We start from the raw sequence: 19,345 nt of genomic DNA, 5'->3' as shown, positions 1-19,345 counted from the left end.
GGAGTGGTTCAACCTGATGTGTGGTGTGTACTCACTCTCCACAGTTATTGCACAAAAAGCTTCAGAAGAAAGGCTCAGACAGTTGTTAATGTTATGTTGAGGAGCTAAGCATACACAAGACAGCAAAAAGAAAACTTCAAAAATCTTCAAGTAACTCAAAACCTGAAATACAATACTCTTCTGGTACACTTAGTAAAATCTTAAACCTTTTTTAAACTTAAAATCAGAATCATGTTTCTCTAGACAAGATGAACAATATGTTAGAAAAGACCATGCGTCTTAAGAATTATATGAGTTTCTAAACAAACAAACAAAAAAACCCACTCAGAAACTAAATGGAAGTCATGTAGTCTCTGTGGATCTGGTTCTCAAATGTGACTCTGCTTTCTAACACAATCATGGCAAATAACTGCCTGGTTATGCACATAAAGTATTTTCAGGAAAAAATTCTGAAGAGGCAGTCATGAGTTAAAAAGGAAAACTAATAAACTTAGCATCTCTACCACACACAGTCTTCCTTCACCCTGATCTAAAATTTCCTTTAAATCATTATCTGGGAAATTGTGAACTTGTTTCCAGAAATACAATCTTGGACTGTGTTGCATCTAAAAGCTCAATACAAGTCAAGCCCCATATTTTAATCTGAAAATTGCACATTTATCCTAGCCACTAGCATAACATCTTCAGTTGTTAACAGCAAAGCAAACAGGCAATAAACATTATTTTCTTTTACTTTTGTAAGATTAGTCTAAATTGACTGCTTTTTGTAAGGATTTTTGCAACTTTTTTTTTTTCTTAAAGAAAAATAAATTCATATTAAGAAACTAACAAGGACTTCAGGTCTGGCAAGCATTTTAACTAAATAAATGTCCAGGCAAACCAATAAAACATTTGAAGTCTATGTTGTGTTTTCCAAAACCAGGAAGTTAGCATTTTGCAGATTTCATTTCTCAATCCCGTGCTTGTATTTATATTCCTTAAATATTTCATAAGATTATCATATTGAAGGTCACGCTTTCATACAAAATAAAACTCATAAATTGGCATAAGTAAGCCAACACTGCCTTGCCTGCAAACATATCAATACTGTAATATATAATATATCTATATGAAATAATCCAAAACATAAATATTCCTAAATATCCTCATGCAATAAAATTTAACAGGTCAGAAATGGCTGCAGTATTTTATAGTACAATAAATGTGTCAGGATATCCAGAATACTATGTCTACCATTACAGGTCCCTGTTTTTTATCTCCTGATATATTTACTTTCTTCATCTCTTTATGAGCTCCATTAGTTACCTAATCGCAGACATACAGATATAGATACAGAGATATATATAATTATCTATATTATGCAAGTGAGATCTGCCTAATGAAACTATAATTTGGGAAATTTAAATGCATAACGTATTGTAGGTCACTTCAGCAGTATTTTAAGGATACACTATAAAAGAGAATTTGGCTCATCACCATGGAAGTAACAGAGAACAGCCAACTAAGAACTATGGCAGCTATGAAAATTAAAGCCCAAGTTAATACTTTGACCTTAGCTCACACTACTGTACCTTTTTAAATTTTATATCTTGGTAATGGTCTCAGTTAATGCTGGAATGTCATTTGAATTTGCACCCTTAATGACCATTCTTCCTCTGATGGAACTAAGCCAGGATACTTTTACATGCTTGACTGCAGCACCGCATAGGCTGCTGTGGTTCACAAGGTATCAGATTTCTGTCCTATTGCATTAGATGTGTTACAACAGACAAATCTGAAAAAAGCCTGATGTAATTTTAGAAAGAGCTACAGCACATACAGGTGGCTCAAAGGGACTGACAGCAGGAAATCAGCAGCAGTTTGACTGCTGCAATCATTCAACCTCCAGTTAAAGGGTGGTTGCTCCAGCAGTAAAGCTCCAAGCTATTACCACTACAAAGTGTTAGGATGAAAATAGCACAAACAACCTGCTATTGCATCCACGGGTAATCAAATCTCAGTAGCACCTGGCCTTGGTTTTTTTTTGGTTTTTTTGAACTCATGATTCTCATGCCCCTTTTGTTTCTTCTTCTAGTATCTATGAGTGTGCTGTTGAGATTCACCATCAAATACTCACATCATCAGCTGCATGTGCCACTTTTTCTGAAAAATTTCTTTGCCTGTAAAGGAAGAAAAAAGCATCAATAGGGGAAGAGGAGGTACCTTTAAACCATAAGTGTTCCACTTAGCTGAGAAAAAACAATGTTTAAAGTCTCTGTGAACTACACATTGTCTGAAGAGTACCTTTCAGAATTGCCACTATTACTGTACCCTATGTACATACTAATGCCACAGCTAATTTTGAGTAATTAAAAATTTTTGCAATGTAACGAACAATTTTTTTGTAATGAACAATTATTTTGCAACCAAGCAAAATAATCTGCTTTAGAACAAACCAAATTAAGATGAATGCACATGCAAGCCATTCTATTATTTTGTGATTGTTACATGAGCTTGTAACAAGAGGCTTTCACTTTGAAAAATTAAAGTGAAAAACACCCTCTTTTCAGGAATTTGTCCTTGATCTTGAATCCATGATTAGTCCAAACACTGACTGGGATTACTAAGGTGTATATATCTATTTATGTGTGCAAGTTTTTGGAGAATCAGTCCATTGTTTTACATTTTATTTAAATTACCTTTTGATACATTAAGAAATTTACCCTTGACAATTGTTTGTTTGGCCAAATCCATCCTGTTTTATACTGCAAGTCAGCACCTGATTGCACTATTTCATACTGCAACAAAAAAAAGTGAGTGGGTTCATTCCCAGGTGTACAAAGCACAGGTTAATGCAAGTTTCAACTTCAGGCTTCTTGAAATATCTTGTCTGTTATTTTTCACATTGTTTTAATTAAAACAATCTTTTTTTTTTTAAAGATTTGCCAAAAATAATAAACTTTAAAACACTGAATGTACTCTTTTAGAGTTACCAGGCAGTAAAAGAAAGCCCCAAATCAGCTATTTACTGATAAAGCAAATTATGCTATTGGTTTCTAGCCACCCACCAAGCTTTCCCCTTCTTTCTTTCCTTCTTTGTATACACTTCAATCCCTACTTTCTTTCGTGTTAGTCATCTATGGAGAATTCAGCCTGTTAAGCAGATACTTGCATCTAATTCCTCGTTTCCTTTTGGATCTTGGAATGTTTTGACACATCAGTTACAGTAAATGTTTTATAAATTAGGGGTGCAGAGTCAAATTAGACTGAAATAGAATTACCAATGTTTGTGGTGACAGCCAGTGTGTTCTATAGCATTACAAAACAATCTGTGTGTCTCAAAACTGTGTGTCTCTACCCACGTCTTCTGGCAGCTCTCACATTACTGCATCCCAGAATTTGTATAGGATAGTGAATACACTCTAAACTGATTGCAGCTGTGTTACTTCTGCCAAGCCAAGGCTAATCCTGGCTTGGCAGAACAACTATGGCTTTCTATTGAGATGGACATACTTTTAGACAGGGAGATGAGATTGGCTAGAGCAAATTTAGCAGGAGAAAGAAAACAGCAATTAGTTTTTATGATACCATCATTGTCTCCAGAAAAATCAAGGACACAGTTGTTCTCATACAAACATAACTACTGTTTTCTCTGTATTTGAATTATAAGTCAGATAGGCTCTAACACAATCAGACCAGTTTACCTGTCTTGTGAATGTCCAGCAGCATCATCAAAAGGTAGCAATGGTCGAATCCTGCAGTGGACTCTGATATTTCCTCTCAGTTCCTGGGATAAGAATATTGAACTGTATTTAACACAAGTTACTGGAGAGGATAAATACACTGAAATTTGTCAAACAGACATGAACATGTTTAAGAAAGCCAGTGTTTACCTCATCATAGCCCTAGACTCTGTGGGGAAAAATAGAATCAATATAATTTGTCTTAGTAAGATGGAACAAAGTACTTGAGGAAGTATGAGCTCTTCAGAGATCATACACTGAAATTGTATAGCCCTCTCTAGGTCATATGGACAAAAAAAATCTCTCTGAGCCATTTTTTCCTTTCCCTTCCTTTTCCTCCTTCTTCCTTACATGAGCTTTTTCAGATATCTGCATTAACTCAACAGACATTACACACTCCATTTCTCTTCCACCAGTCCTGAGAAAGATTTGGAATATAAAATATGTTGTATATTTTCCACTCCACTGCATTCCTACATGATTAAAAAGCCAGTAGCTGATTTTTCACTGTAGGTCATTTTAGACCTGTTTATCTCTTTCATTTTGTTGGTGATCAGTTCTTCTCATTTTGTATGACTGAACACAGCTTGCCTGCGAGGACTATTGACCACAGGCATTAACAGCCCATTGCTCTGGGAAATATCCTTTCAGTAAACTGCAACACAAATCAAAATTTAGAAGGTAAGTACTTTTTAACAAAGAAATTAATTGTCCCAGGTAGAAAAACTTTAAAAAAAATTGTTTGAAGGAGGCTTGTGTTTCTAAAAATCAGGTCCTGATTCAGGAAACCCAAAACTAGTCATTTGTGGGGAGGGGAGGAAGAGTAAATTGAAAGTACAAATAGGAAAAATTTAATCCCAAATGAACATCACTAATGGCTGAGCCGGATACAGCTTGAAATATTTGGAAAAATAAAAGATTACTACTTTGCAATATCAAGTTAATAAATTTAAGAATTTCAAAACAATTTCAGAAGCTGCAAATTTACAGAAGAGGATAAAGAAACTCAACTTCTTTCCACTATTCAAAGTGGATGATACTCCTTAGGGCAGTAGGTCACATGAGAGCATTTGGAAGATCATGTGTAAAAAGAAAGGAGTGGGGTTTATTATAAGGCAAATGTGCCTCAGCAAATAAACACATCATATATAGACAGCTGGGGCAAGTGATATATCCATGTGAAGTGTATTCTTTACCTATACTGGTGAGGAAATTATGGGAATAATTTCAACAAAATAAGCCAATTTTCTGTTATTAAACATACTTACAATTAAGCTGTTATGTAGAGCCTTCCTCTTCTGCTTTTCTTTCTCGTATCTCTCTGTCACCTCTTGTAGAGACTGCTCAAGATCAAAAGCTTTTATCTGAAACACTAGAATAAAGCAGTTTCAGAGAAATCAACTCCATGACTTTACAAAAGGAATTGTCTAGTAGCACCTAATGAAATATAAGCACAAACCTTCTCAACTTCTACCAAATTTCAATTAGGAGGCTTAGTTTCTGATTTACTAGACATCTATGAAAAATCCCATCATAGTTCTTGCTATGTGAAGCTACAAATTATTACCACAACTATACATGTGAAGTCTTGAAAAGCAATCAATAGTGTAAGGTATTTAAAGGCAGCTCGAAAGTGTCAGTTTAGTCAGAGTGATGTTGCCTGCCAACAAAGCCTGAAACCTACATTTGAAGCAGCCTGCTGCTAGATGGGGATGTCACTTGCAAGGCTCACACCACATCTGCACTTATTAGACTCATGTGGGCTAGCTTTACAAGAAGTTAACCTGTCATTTACCCTCAGCCTCACTTACAGTGCCTCTAATCCTTTTCAACAGTTGTAAGGTTCCCTTTTAAGATAGGTCCATCACTCCATGAGGAATTCATGGACCATTTGAACCCTAGGGAGTTTCTTTCACCAAATGGAGAAGACTTGAATGGGTCATTATAAAAGCCTTCTAACTTCACAAATGCTTTTATTTCGGCCCAATTACATTAACACCGAGCAGGCCTAAAACAAACATACAGACACATTATGCAACTGTAAGCTTGTGTAAAAAGCAAGCTTTTAGGAACCCCAGTGGGAAATCAATATCCCCAGCAATTAGTGAGTAGTTTGGAAATGTAGAGTATCAAGCAGTCAAAACCAGGGTCTGAGAGCTGAATTAGCAGGATGGCCACCAGCCTCAGTATGTGCTACCTTGCAGAGCAAGGAACAGACTCAGTATGTCAGCATGGTCGCACATACAATTTAATCTCTCTGACATAGACTAAAAATCAGATCATTTCCAGGGATATTTGTGTACACTAGAGATTTCTCAGATCTCTTTTTTCTAATACCTCCAGCTTACAGCGTCCCTTCACAAGTGCATGCATGCAGAGGAACCATGATGTTAATAGCTGGGGAATCAATGTCTATGAGTTTCACTATGAAAAATCCTTCCTTTGCATCCAGCATGTGGAGTAACACTAGCATGCTTTGGTTTGGAGAATCCCATGCAAATATGTTACCATAAGTTTTCAAAAGGGCCACTTACAGTCACTGACCCATAATTATAGTGTGATTTTTAAAACGCAAGGTTAGATTCCATTGATTATATAAGTGACATTCCATTTATTATTTAAGTAACTTCCACAATAAGTATCTTCATTTACATATTTGTGTACACACACTTTGAATTCCCTAAGTCTCTGAAACAAGCAGCAAGGTAAAGCAATAGATGCTGAGGGTACTCTTCCATTATTCCAGTCCTGAAAGAACAAAAGTTTCCTGATGCATAAATTATTTCTGAACTTCTATTGTTTTTTTCTGAAAGTAGAGTTATGCAGTTACAAATATAAACATTCATTTAACATTTTCCTAGTTTTCTGCTTGGCATCAGATGCAAGCTATACAGGCATTACATTTTCATCCTTAAACCTAGGGGTAGACATTGGGTACATCTGTTTTAAAATACTACTAACACACTCTTCATTAGGCAAGAGAAGTAGTCACCAAATGAATGCAGCCATTAAAGACATCCCTTTTCCCCATTCTTTGCCTATTTCATTGATTGATAAGGACTTTTTCTGGGAGCTAGGAATGTCAACTACTTTTCTGTTTAAATGTTACTGATCACAGTAACATCAGTCTAACAGTTGTGATGTCTTGCAAGCATATTCAGTACTGTAACCTTTACAGTCCCCTTCCTTCAATTGACAGTCCCAGAGCTTTTTATTCCCTTCCCTTCAATGCTGCACTGGATGTTCTGCTGTGCTCACACAACTGTTTCCTCAGCCACACGAAGGTCTAAAAGCAATCCTTCCTTCTGAGCAAGTTCTGTCCTAGCTCAGCTCTCTGATCTGTTCTGTGTGTTTGTGTAACAAAGAGTTACACAACATAACAGAAAGGTCCATAACAGGGACATGAAAAACAGGAGCAGCACAACCTAGCACAGCCACAGCAAATCTGAGATATGGATGCGTAGCAGTCCCCATAGTTCCCTGGGGTTTTTAATGTTTCTTGCCACTCTAGAATCCATTTTTAAAAAGATCAATCTAATCATGTCTCCTAGGACAAGCAGCTATGATGCAACAGACTTAATACCAACATTTCTTTTGAATTCAGCTGTATTTTATGTTCCACACTGTAACATTATTTTTTGCATGGCCTGTTGTAATAGGTCAACAGGTAATGGTTTTAAACTAAAAGAGGGTCGACTTACATCAGCTATAAGAAAGGCGGTTTTTACAGTGTGGGTGGTGAAACACTGAACAGGCTGTGCAAAGAGGTGGTGGATTCCCCATCCCTGGAAACATCCAAGATCAGGTCAGATGGGCCTCTGAGAACCTGATCTACTTGAAGAAATCCCTACTCACTGCAAGGGTAATGAAAATAGATGACCTTTCCAGATCTCTTCCAAACCGTTCTATGGACTATTCCTTGGGCTGCTACGATATTTCTGTTACTGGATCCAAGGTCCTGCTCCTACTTCCCTACTCCACTAAGGGAAATGCTCTCAAAAGGCAGCTGAGCTGGTGAAAATCACCTGTGGAGTTGAGGATAAAAGTTGATGGTAGCTCACATTCCATCAATACAAGTCATTAGCACAGTGCAGAGCTCAGCTTTCTCCAACAAAAGCAAAGAACATAGGTGGTAGAACATAGACAAAATGGGAAATCTTTTTTAATCTTCTCCATGCAGAGAGAAAGTGTCCCAGAATTGCAAAGTACATCTAAGTCACTAGGCTTGTGACTCTTTCTCATAATATCTGCATGGTGAAGCAATCTCAAAACTAATCTCAAATTTTCATTAATTTCTACCTTTCCAAAAATCTGTTGCATTACTGCATCTGTCTCAGCAGTATCATTTGCAGTTCTGTGGCAAATATTTTTTTAGCAAAAATGATATCAGCTTTATCCCTGAGGGAAACAGACCTATAACAATAGAATAATGGGCACCTCTCTCTCTTATGAACTGCTACTGCTTAAATTCAGTGGGAAAGGTGGCATAGCCTGGTTTTCAGATTGGGAATAAATATTTCTAAGCAAAGGACTACTCAGTTATTATAAAAAAGTTTTACAGTTTGTTGCATGTCAACTACAACCTTGAAATTTACCTACTCAAATGCTTCTGTATTTTCTCCCTTGTTTTCAATCTCTATTTTAAGATTAAACTGGTAATATATACTGTCTGCAGAATATATACTTAGGGCTTCCTGTCTACAAAAGATTACATGTAATTTAAGGATGGCAATTCCAATGGTCATATTTAACCTTAACAATAGAATCTCCATCTAAAACACTTGACAGAGAACTGAAAACCAGACAAATTAAAACAAAAGTCATCCACCAAAGTGGATACTAATTTTGTTATAGTTAGGGAAGTTGCTCCTTCTTATGACTTCAAAGAACAATGCACCAGGAAATGCAAATTGAGAAGAGTCAACACAACTTTGCCAGATCTCCAAAGGAACACTTATTATTTATTTACGCCACAATAGCTCGATGCCAAACTCAATCTTATATCTGCTCATTTAGCCCCCTGTTTCAATAAGAGAAAAGTTCACCTTTTAGATAAAGGTAATTTTCAACTTTGGGATTTTTTTCTTGAAGGAGCATTTTCTCGACAAGCAAAATACAGTAATCAAATAAATTTTATTTATAAGTTAGTACTTAACATACAGGAATAAGTTTTGTAAACACCCATCACCAAGAGTGCTGTTTGTTGCTATTGACATAAGGAGTCCCATCAGAACCAAATCAGCCCCAAAATTAAATAATTCAAGGAAAGAAAACATACCTTTTAAATTGTGACAGATGGCTTTCAGAGCATCACAAAGGACCTCTGATTGTAAATTTGTGTATCTGTTGCAGTTCACCAGGCTGCTACACACCAAACAATTTAAGCATTGCATGTGTCATGTGACTCTCAGGCCTGGTAGGAGCTTCACCAGAATCAAGGATATTGGGAGCAGGTGCAGAGATAGACACTATGGGATCCAAGTGTAGGACCAATGCACTTAATCCTCAGGGATGGGGGTAGAGTATACCAGTGCACTGGCTCTCCTTCCTATGTGTACATGAACAAGGAAGTGCCTGAATTCCAAAACAGCAATCCATGTGCTGTTAGTATTTGAATTTGAAGTAATTCCTTTTTTGATAAATACACAGAAATATTAAAAATCGAGTCTATCCTAATTTCAGGCAGTATTTTCAGAAACCTCTGAAATAAGCTGGTACAGTCAAAAGCAGACAAATTTCAGCTTTATAAAGCAGTGCATTCTTTATTTGGCTCTTCTAAAATAGCCAAGATAACAAGCCTGAGAACTTCAGTTTAAAAAGGTTACAGCTGAGCCAACTCAGCAGCAGTCTACTAGCAGCTGTAATCCACACAAAAGACAAATTCAAATTATCAGTCATAACCTCTGCAGACTTATTTGTACTTCTTCTAATGCTTCAGAACTCCTTGATGATTTAAGGGCAAACAAGAAACAAATGCTACAATTTCAGTGACACATTTCCTCAAAAATCAAACTCAACCTTTTAACATTAGTAACATTGAACAATTACATTGTTGATGTTACATGTTTGAAATCTAAGTGCAATGAGCCTTACTTTGCATTGCTTCATTCTGCAGCTGTGTCCCCTGGACTGCTGCCAGAACTTGGTAAAGACAAGTCTTGCTTTGACGTTGAAAGTCTTTTGAAAGCTCAAGAGCAAATGAATGAAGGCTCTTCAGGTCTTGCTTAAGTCTCTTCTCAGCAAGAAGAAAAATATGTTATAAAGACACAGAACCACCAGTTACAAAGAATCAACATAACAACCCAAATTATTATGATGAGACAGCACAGGCAAGAAGAACCCTTTACTTGATGGAAGGAAGCCTTCAAGAAAATATCTTTCAATGAGTTTAGAGAAGGATCCTGCAAAACATTCAGCAATGTAATTTCCTAAAAGTTTCAGCAAGACTTTATGGATCTTTATCATTTTATCATACCTATTTTGACTGTAACACAGCTTCAGGTTTAACCAAGTCTCCTTGTTATTTCATCAAACAAAAATAAGTGTGTGAGAGCATGTGCAGGCTCTGACCACTTTTAAGACATACCCAGAATTAGCAATGAAAATTGTGATCTATATATGCCTTGCTTTAATTTTCCACACTTTGATCAGAAGGTATTTGCTAGGATTCACTTGAGGCATTTCTTGTATAGGCTAGTTCTATGTCTTCCTATGAGACCAGATGTATTTTGAAAAAAAAACCCCAGAAACTGATGTTGTTCAGAAAAGTATTTGTATTATGTATGTAATTCAGGGTAATATACAGTATGAGGTTTTTAAATGTTTGTAAGATCAGCCTATATTCACTTACAAGTCCACCCAAATAAAAACAAAATAACCTGATTTTAGGATTTGTAAAGTTCTTGACATCCAAGTCCTGAAATGGACATGTAAAACCATCTCTAAGGTGAACTTAACAATACCTTATGTCACAGAAACACTGAGATATTTCATTATCAGCCTTGTTACATATTCTGTGACAAAGTGTTACATATTATGTGATTTTTTTTCTAAGGTATTAACCTCGAATTAATTAATTCGTTTCAGTGATAAAAAGGCAATCTAAACTAAAGAGAAAAAAATCACTGCATTTCTCATTCTCAAAAGCCATAAAATGTAAATGGGAAGGAGTATCTTTTTGTTATTATGGGTATAGGATGACTGTTCATCTAGACTTCTATTTAGAGAGCTTTGCTCCCTCCTAGTCTTCATTGACATCTGATAGTTTACTACCTCAATCCACTGGTATTGCATCACAAGCAGTTCTGCCATTCTACCTAATCAAAAATATAAAATACTACTACAAAATTTACAAAGCAGAACTACTATAATTAGAATAAAACAGTATAGTTCCATTGGAAGAGACCTACAACAATCATCTAGTCCAACAAATGCTTCAGTTAAGCTGCATCCTTCTGTCTGTTAAGAATCAGATTTTTTTCCTGAGATACTTTTTGGTCATTTTACGCAGGCAGTCAGTGCTGCCCTGAGAAAAGCTGATATTTGGTAGTGTGCCTAAAAGGAACTCGCTACTCTGTGGAGTAGCATCACAAATAAGTACTTCAACAAAGGTAAATATTATGGTACTGGCACTAGGAGAACAGTTTCAGTCTGTCTGATGCAAAATTAAAACCTGAGTGAGCATACAGGAAACTTCTCGTGAGATCTGCCAGAGAACTCTTAGTAATCAGTGGAGCTCTAAAATGCCTTTTTCAAAGGATTTGCCTACCTGGCTAAAGTATATCAAAATTACTGTTTCTAGGGATGTCTGTATGATAGGAAATTGTAAAGTTATGACTACAAAAATGTACGTCTCAGGTATTAATAGCACCCTATATGTAAGATCCTGGAGCTCAGGACCATCCACTTTTACCAGCCTCTCTGGTGACTTTGCAGCCTGTTACAGCAAAACCACTATGAAATCATTGTTACACCTCACTGCAAGCCCTGTTGTGAATACAATGAAGCCACAGATCAGGGTCATATCACACACCATTTTCTGGGGTTTACTATATTTGATAATCATGTAAATGTTTAGGGCATTGATTATGTCTATGTTATCATTAAGTGCCTTTACCTTTATTGCTCCATGCAGCTGGGTTACAACAGAACTCCTCTGAAATTTCATCTGCTGGCCATGAGCAGCATAGAGCTGCAATACTTCATTAGTGCTTCTTCCAGCCAACCCTTGGTACTATTAAAAAAAAAAAATCACAAAAATCACAAAAAATCACTTAAAACACTTATGTTTTCTATTGCATTCTGTCCCCTTTTTCTCTGTAAATATTGGTAGTTCAACTATATGATAACATAGGATGTTGCTAATACTTAACTTCTTTGCTTTTACCTTTTTCTGAGTTATGTAAAGAATCACCTCATGATTCTCAGGCCAACATCACAAAATTCTACTTTCTTGGATCATAAACCTGAGTACCAGCTTACTAAAATGTTTCTGCAGTACCTAAACCCTCTCACTTAGGGAAAAGGGCTGGTTACACAGCTGGATTAAGTGACTCTGGAAACTAGATTTAATGCAGAAAGCACCGTGGAAGGACATGAAACAAAACAAAGACAAACATACACATGTTAACTGCTGAAATCCCAAATACAAAGCCCCCAGCCTTGTGCCCCCTGACAACACCAACTCCACTACAATCAGTAGGGCTGAAATGGGGCAAATCTGGGCCAATAAAGCCCTGCTCCTGGTCTTCAGAGATCACAGCAACCAAAGCAAATTTTAAAGTTTGTGGAGAAGAATCCTATCTAACAGTCTAAAATTACCTATTATGCAAAAGCAATTTTTATGGCCAACCTGAAAATTTTTCGAGATATTAAAATCAAAAGGAAAATAGAAATAATGCAGCTTAATATTTTCAGGCATGAATGCAAGAAGAGTCATCGGTAGAGACTTCTTGTGAAATTCTGAAATATGGAAGAATATGTATAACCCTAAAAAATGCATTTTTGTAATTTTCTGACAGTCCTGGTGCTTAAAATGAGCTGAAACTTCAGCTATTTTCCCCTGCTACCTGTTCACATCTATCATTCATTAACCAGTACCAATTAATTGCCTCTTTATTTTTGAAATGCACTTGTCTCTTGCACAGACTTATTTCCTACTTCATTCACACCATACATTCTGTGACTGTAATTCCCTGTTATTTAAATTAGGAAAGCATAGAAGAGACAAGGGACATGAAAGAGCTAAACCTACTCAAACAATGGATTTGATTCAATTCCAATCATCTGATAACATTTATCAGATGATAAAAAGCAAACATTTAATTGCAGTTTAACTACCAGCAATATTGACAAAAACAGTACAACATCCTGAAGCTGTTAGGATAAAGACAGATTGTATTTTCAAAAAAAGAAGTACTTAACTTATCAAAACCAATGTTTTCATGTGGCTTTTTCACCTTCACAAAGCATGAATCTTCTATTTCCACATGCAAGTGGAATGTCTGTAGAACAATGCACTACCTTAGCACTATTAGAAAAAGTTCTTACAAGAAATAGCAGGAAGAGGTTTGTTTTTTTTAATTGTTACAGGCTTTAAGGTCCCAGATATTGAGATTGATTCTATACAGTGTTTAGAAAAGTTAAGCATATATCTATAAACAATTGCAGTACTCAAGCCTTGTGGTTAGGTAAGCTTAGTGTAGTTAAAACCTCCTTTCAGCACCTAATCTGCACCATCTGCACAGATTTCCCCTTGACCCTCCACATTTCTCAACACTAAGATAAAATCAGAAAGTTCGATGCTACTGTCATTGCATCACTTTGTCTATCAAGTCCATCTTTACTGCAAACGTTGCCTTGATTTTGGGATTTTTCCACTAAAATAATTTTAACATTCATCAGAGTTGTTCATAGGCCAGCACTTGCAAACCTGTGCTTGAACATAGAAGCAAAAAATGGACTAAAATATTTTTATAGTCAGCTTTATTATAAGCTGAAGTGAAACAGAACTATTCAATAGTGTTCTCCAAAGTGAAATCTCAGTTTTGCAATCAGAGCCATTCTGGCAGACATGGCTTTAAATAAAGAAGGCTGCAGGGTTAGGACCTCAAAAACTGCTAATAAAAGCAAGGGCTATGCAGATAGATAAACAGACTTCCAAACAGGAAAAAGCAGGGCAAAAGGAGATCTACCTAGAAATCTGCCTGTCTATGTGCAGTAACAACCCTTCCAGTATGCTGCTAGGATAACAATACACCTGGCTGCAGAACACAGGAGAAGTGCTGAAGTTCATCACTGTCTCAAGGATGTAAGGGAAGGTCTGTAGCAAGAGATAACATTTTAATAAGACTGATGCAACCTATAGACAAACATTCACACCGCAAATCCTAATTTATGGCAATCCTCATGAGTTTGTCTCCAAAGCTTCCCAACTGACTCCAGACAGAATGAATCCAATTAGCTTTTACAAGTTAAGAATGAGACCTCTGTTAACCCTGGTCCCTGTGACTGGACTTGTTACAGCTCAATCACTGAGGCAGCTCCACTGGCAGATCTGAAGGATCAGGGATACACAGTCAAGGGCAGCAGCTTTTCTCACCAGCATAGCTGGTAGAAAATTAGGACTTATGGTGGAATATTGCACAACCTTAAATAATACTAATTTCAATTAGTATTGTCTTTAATAGAGGGTCTTCAATGAAGATAAAACTATTTCATAGATGTCAGTTCAGCTTGTATTTTCAGATTGCGGGGCCCATTAACCAAGAAGAGGCAAATTTTTAAAGTGTATTTAAATAACTGCCTGAATCAGTGCAAGAACCATTAGTGCAAGGTTAATTGCAAAGGATTTTGTTTGACGTTGTTCCTGACTGATGGTGGTAACACTGCCCACACTCCTTGTGTGTCTGTAGGTGCCCATTTCTTCCAGCACCTTTTTCAATAAAATGAAGCAGTGCTCTATTTCAAAAACAAGGCTTCATTCTGTGATACACAGACAACTCCTTCCTACATCTGATATACCTTACTGACTAGAATAATTAAATTTTTGTGCTTGTGAGAATAAAAAATAATCAGCTGAAATACTTAAGGCTTTCAGTGAATATTGTAAAGAAGAACAAAGACAATAAAAACATTTCCTCAGAATAAATTATTGTTCTTGTGTATACCTAGCAAAACTCATTTCAGATATACCACCTGTTTCCAGTTAGACTTTGAAAAATGTTAAACCCACTTTTATCCACGGGTGTTAGCAAACCCACAGGGAGGGCAAATGGCTTCCCTGAGGTCACCCAACCAGTTAATGTTTCAGCCCAGATTAGAAACTCTTGGCCAACAGCTTCCATCACCACTAATACTCACAGCGGCTCTAATACTCTAGCAGCCTAGATCTATATTCAAAATTCTTTAAATCTCTGAAATCCCCTCCTTTGAAGGCCCCAAACATTATCACAGGCTGCTCCTTATTTCAGTGGTGATCTAGGAAAAACCTATGCTTGTATCCTTCTATCCTATAGAAGGATATAAGGCAATGAGAGCATCCAGTTATTGCTGTGTGCTGTGTGACAAGGCACACGTGCAACAATACCAGAATTAGAAACACAGCAGGGCATTCCTGGTAAGTCTACTCCTAATGAAATGTCTCTCCTGCACTCTGTGAACAGTTCCTTTCAAAGCATCGTCCCAGTTGCGTAGCATAGCATTCCTGAAAAATCTGCCATTGTGTTTTAGACAAACATGTTCCCTGTAAGAAGAGATATTCCACACCTAACACTTACAGAGTCATTCCCTTAGTTCAGCTTTCTAGATTTAAAACAATAGCAAATATTTAAATTCAAGCTGACTTCTAGTTACTTGATCAGCCTATCATTACTGCTACCATTCATGATTTTGAAAAGAAAGACGCTGAGCCTTAACCCCTTCATAGATTTTCCCAGCTGGTAAAGAGGGCAAAACCTGAAAAGAGGAAGGCATATTTCAGTGCATTTTTTACAATTTCCACATTAATTCTTTCTGAAAAAAAAAAATAAACAGTCACCTCTGCAAGTTTTAGATGAAGAACAGCATTTTCAGTTTCCAGGACAACTATTCTTTCTTCTTTGGCCTAAGGAAGAAAAGCCACCCAAATACACAAAAATGAAAATGAAAAATATAGGAGTCTGATTAATAGTTTCATTATGACAGCCTTGATTACCATATTCCACTGTTTCTCAAACTTCTGAGATCAATGGACTACCTACCCTCACCTCCGAATCACCAAAATATTTGTATAGGAGCATACAAAAATTAGGATAAACTCTTAATATTCCTTTATCCCCTTCTTTTCTGTTACGTTGCTTGCTTGTGTGGGAAGGCATAGGTACACCATTTAAAGCGCTTTTGCTTTGCGAAATCACCTCCTCATGGCATTTTCCAGAATCGTGGTGCTTAGCAAAGCACTATTTTATTTATTTATGCGTAAGCACGTAAGTTCCCATTTCCAAGGCAGCACCATTAGAGGTCTCCAACGGCGTGGCGGCCAGACGCTCCCCCAGCACGGGGCGCCTCCCCACAGCGCCAGCGCCCGTCCTGCCCAGCGGCGGGGCCCGGGGGAAGGAGAGCAGCTCACTGCTCCGACACTCCTACCCCAGCCCCAGCTGGAGCAAGCTCCTCCGACACGTGGGGGCCTAACAAGCGGCCCCACACCGCGGGGTTCGGGACGCCCGCCCAGGAAGGAGCCGGCTTTGGCAGCGCCCTCCCGGCCTTCCCGCCCGGCGGCCGAGGCGCAGCCCCGCAGCACGTGCCCGCCCGCAGGCCCCGCCCCGGCCCCGCCCCTCGCCCCCTCACGCGCAACCGGTGCTCCAGCTGCCGCAGGCGCTGCGCCCACACGGAGCTCGGGTCGAGCCCGCGGCGCGGCCGCATCATGCTGCCCGGTCCCACGCCGAGGCGGACCGAGAACTCCCCCGGCTCCGGCTCCAGCTCCGGCGGGGATTTAACTCGGGACGCGTCTGGGGCGGAATCGCGGCTGCCATGGCGACGGGCCCGCCCCTTCACCGCCGAACGCCATGCGCTGCGATTGGTTGAGCGAGAGCCACAGCCTGCCAGCCACGCCCCGGCCCTGAGTGGCAGGTCATTCAACCAATCCTCGAGCAGAGAGCATGAACGGGGCGGGGCCAAGGCGGACGCCTGTGACAGAGAGCGCCCCCAGCAGGGAGGCTGAGCAGGGAACGGGCGTGCTATCCATGGGAGTGGGGGTCCCTCCGCCTGCAGTGTCCCGCGGGACAAGCGACCTCAGAGGTCCGTACCCATTATCCAGAGGGCTGGGGTATCCCTTCGCCTGCAGTGTGTCCTGCGGGACAAGCGACCTCAGAGGTCCGTACCCATTATCCGTGGGGTGGGGGATCCCTCTGCCTGCAGCGTCCCGATCTCAGAGACCATGGCCAAGGATTAGGGCAGGGAGTTCAGGAATAGAAGGAAAGCCTGGAGCTCCCAAGGCTGGTGTAAGGCTACCCGGTTCCTGGGCTCATGGGCACAAGCCTCACATCAGTGCAAAGGGCGAGGAGGAGAAGGACAGAGTTGAGAGCTCTGATACTGGCTACACGACTTCCCCCCCCAAGCAGTTGGTGATGTGTGCTTTGGGCTAAGGCTGTAAGGCCACAAAGAAGATTAAGGGATAAGGACATCTGTTACACGGAATGTGCTGGGGGAAGTGCAGCCCGGACGAAGGGAAGGCTGAGGGGGATCCAGACAGTATGTGCAAATACCTGATGGTAGAGTATGAACACCACAGACTCTGCTCGCTGGTGCCCAGGGGCCAGGACAAGAGGCAGGAATCTAAGGATAGTGTGAGGGTAGTCAAACACTGGCACAGGCTGCCCAAAGAGATGATGGAGTCTCCATCCTTGGAGCTATCCAAACCCCAATTAGACCCAGTCCCGGCAAGCAGCTGTAGCTGACCTTGCTCTGATGCGGAGCTGGGTGATGCCCCACAGGGGCTGCTCAGTAACTGCAAACACGGCCGGCATTAGGGCTGGTCTTGGGACAAGCACAAAGCCTGTGGGTTCAGGTCGTGTAGGACTCCTGAGGAGCTGCTCTAGAGCAGGAGCTATTCATCCAGGGTATGGCTGGGGGTCTCACACCGAGGTTTCCAAGGTCAAAATGTGACATGCTTTAGCAATAGTACTTGGTACTCTACTGTATTGCACTGAAAAATTTACATGGTCCTGAAAGCAGTCATTATACTATTTGGCTATAAAATATGTAAGTATACCAGATACAGACATGTCAGCTTCTTGGAAGTGGGAAATAGCACTATTTTTGCACTATAGTTGTTTGGGTTTCTTTTTTTTTAAAACCAAAACCAACATGATAATTACAGAGGAATCCAGTTCTGCAAAATAGCAGTCTCAAGTTACTCTCTACTGAACATGGTAAATGTGCTCTCATGTGGACAGTAGAAAATCCAAAGACAGAGCAGCGAATCCCTCCATGCCTGGCACAAAAGGGATAGTGTTCCTTTCCTAAGCTATCACAGACAAACCAAACACCCCTGTGTTGGTTTGTCTGTGATAGCTTAGGAAAGGAACACTATCCCATTTTCTGGGATCCTGCATCTTCAACAAGTTGCTACAATCTATAGCCTCTGTTTAAAAAAAAAAAAAAAAAAAAAAGACCCATCTGGCTGGTTGCAGTTATGTTTGGCACACAAAAATGTAACTCAGCAGTTCTTCCTTGCAACTAGCTCTGCTTTGATGAAAAAATGAGAACTGACAAATGGATACAGGTTAAAAAAATGTTCAAAAGTGCTGCAATGGTGTGGATGCTACAAGATGTTGGCACTAAGTAAGGCAGACAGGATTTTAATCAGCATCAGCTATTTTGGGGAGGATGATTTAGTTGCTTGCAGGGTGTGACTCACAATTCTTGACAATGAGCTGTGATTTTATATGTAATGCTTATCCTGCAGCAGCAATCAAGTCAGAACAATGTTATTTACCAGCGAAACTCAGCTTCATCCCAGAAGGATCACCTCTGAAGTGTAATGGGCAATCTCTCCCTCACTGTGGATTTTACAATTAATGAGATTAAGGATCTTGTTTCTGTAGGCTGTAACAGACAAGACTTAATTTACTAGCACTCTTTGAAGTAGTAATCTAAAACTGAGCATCCACTACTCCTATTTAGTCATTCCTCTGTGCACCTCTGAAGGTCAAATAGTACTAAAAATTGTCCCATGAGTAAAAAACCAAAAAATCTCAGTATGATGTGTAACTTTTCACAACAGCAGCAGATCTCCTTAGGGATCTTCCTTCTATTTCCAAAGCTTAGGAGAGGTTCCTTGATGAACAAAACAGCCTGTTGGTGAGACCTGGGAAAGAAATGATTATAAAATCCAGCTATCTTCTAGAAATATTGCCAGACTGCAGCATATCCTTCTACAGTGATTCTCTGTTTTAAAGATTCTTTTCCCCCTGCAACTTTCACCAATTTGATCCCATATTCCCCCTGCAAATGCAAGGCCCTGCCATATTACAGATCCTTCTGTGGAACTTCAGGGCCAGAAATTTAATGGTATTGTCAAAATCCACATTTAGCTCCATTATTTTTAGCATCAGTGAAATACCATATGTGGATTATAAAATCTG

At 39.2% G+C, this 19,345-nt stretch overlaps 2 protein-coding genes across 4 annotated transcripts in view; one reads left to right on the top strand and one right to left on the bottom strand.

Annotated features, from left to right (window-relative positions):
• The window catches only part of KIF25 (kinesin family member 25), a 39,969-nt gene extending 23,264 nt beyond the window's left edge, over positions 1-16,705 (bottom strand). For 2 of the 3 annotated variants that reach the window (XM_009092885.3, XM_050972648.1), the window contains exons 1-7: positions 16,548-16,705; positions 15,760-15,825; positions 11,839-11,955; positions 9,816-9,954; positions 4,991-5,094; positions 3,684-3,766; positions 2,117-2,159 (exon numbers count right to left, since the gene is read on the bottom strand). In XM_009092885.3, the coding sequence (XP_009091133.2) occupies positions 2,117-2,159; positions 3,684-3,766; positions 4,991-5,094; positions 9,816-9,954; positions 11,839-11,955; positions 15,760-15,825; positions 16,548-16,625 (630 nt within the window). In that variant the 5' untranslated portion in view covers positions 16,626-16,705. The remainder of the gene's footprint in view (positions 1-2,116; positions 2,160-3,683; positions 3,767-4,990; positions 5,095-9,815; positions 9,955-11,838; positions 11,956-15,759; positions 15,826-16,547) is intronic. The other variant, XM_030236383.2, reaches the window with a different exon arrangement.
• DACT2 (dishevelled binding antagonist of beta catenin 2) overlaps positions 1-19,345 on the top strand; it is a 420,082-nt gene that overhangs the window by 242,345 nt on the left and 158,392 nt on the right. The window lies entirely within an intron of this gene.

This window comes from Serinus canaria, chromosome 3 (genome assembly GCF_022539315.1).
Source record: "Serinus canaria isolate serCan28SL12 chromosome 3, serCan2020, whole genome shotgun sequence".
Classification (NCBI taxonomy): domain Eukaryota; kingdom Metazoa; phylum Chordata; class Aves; order Passeriformes; family Fringillidae; genus Serinus; species Serinus canaria.
This window is presented reverse-complemented; position numbering and strand designations above follow the sequence as displayed.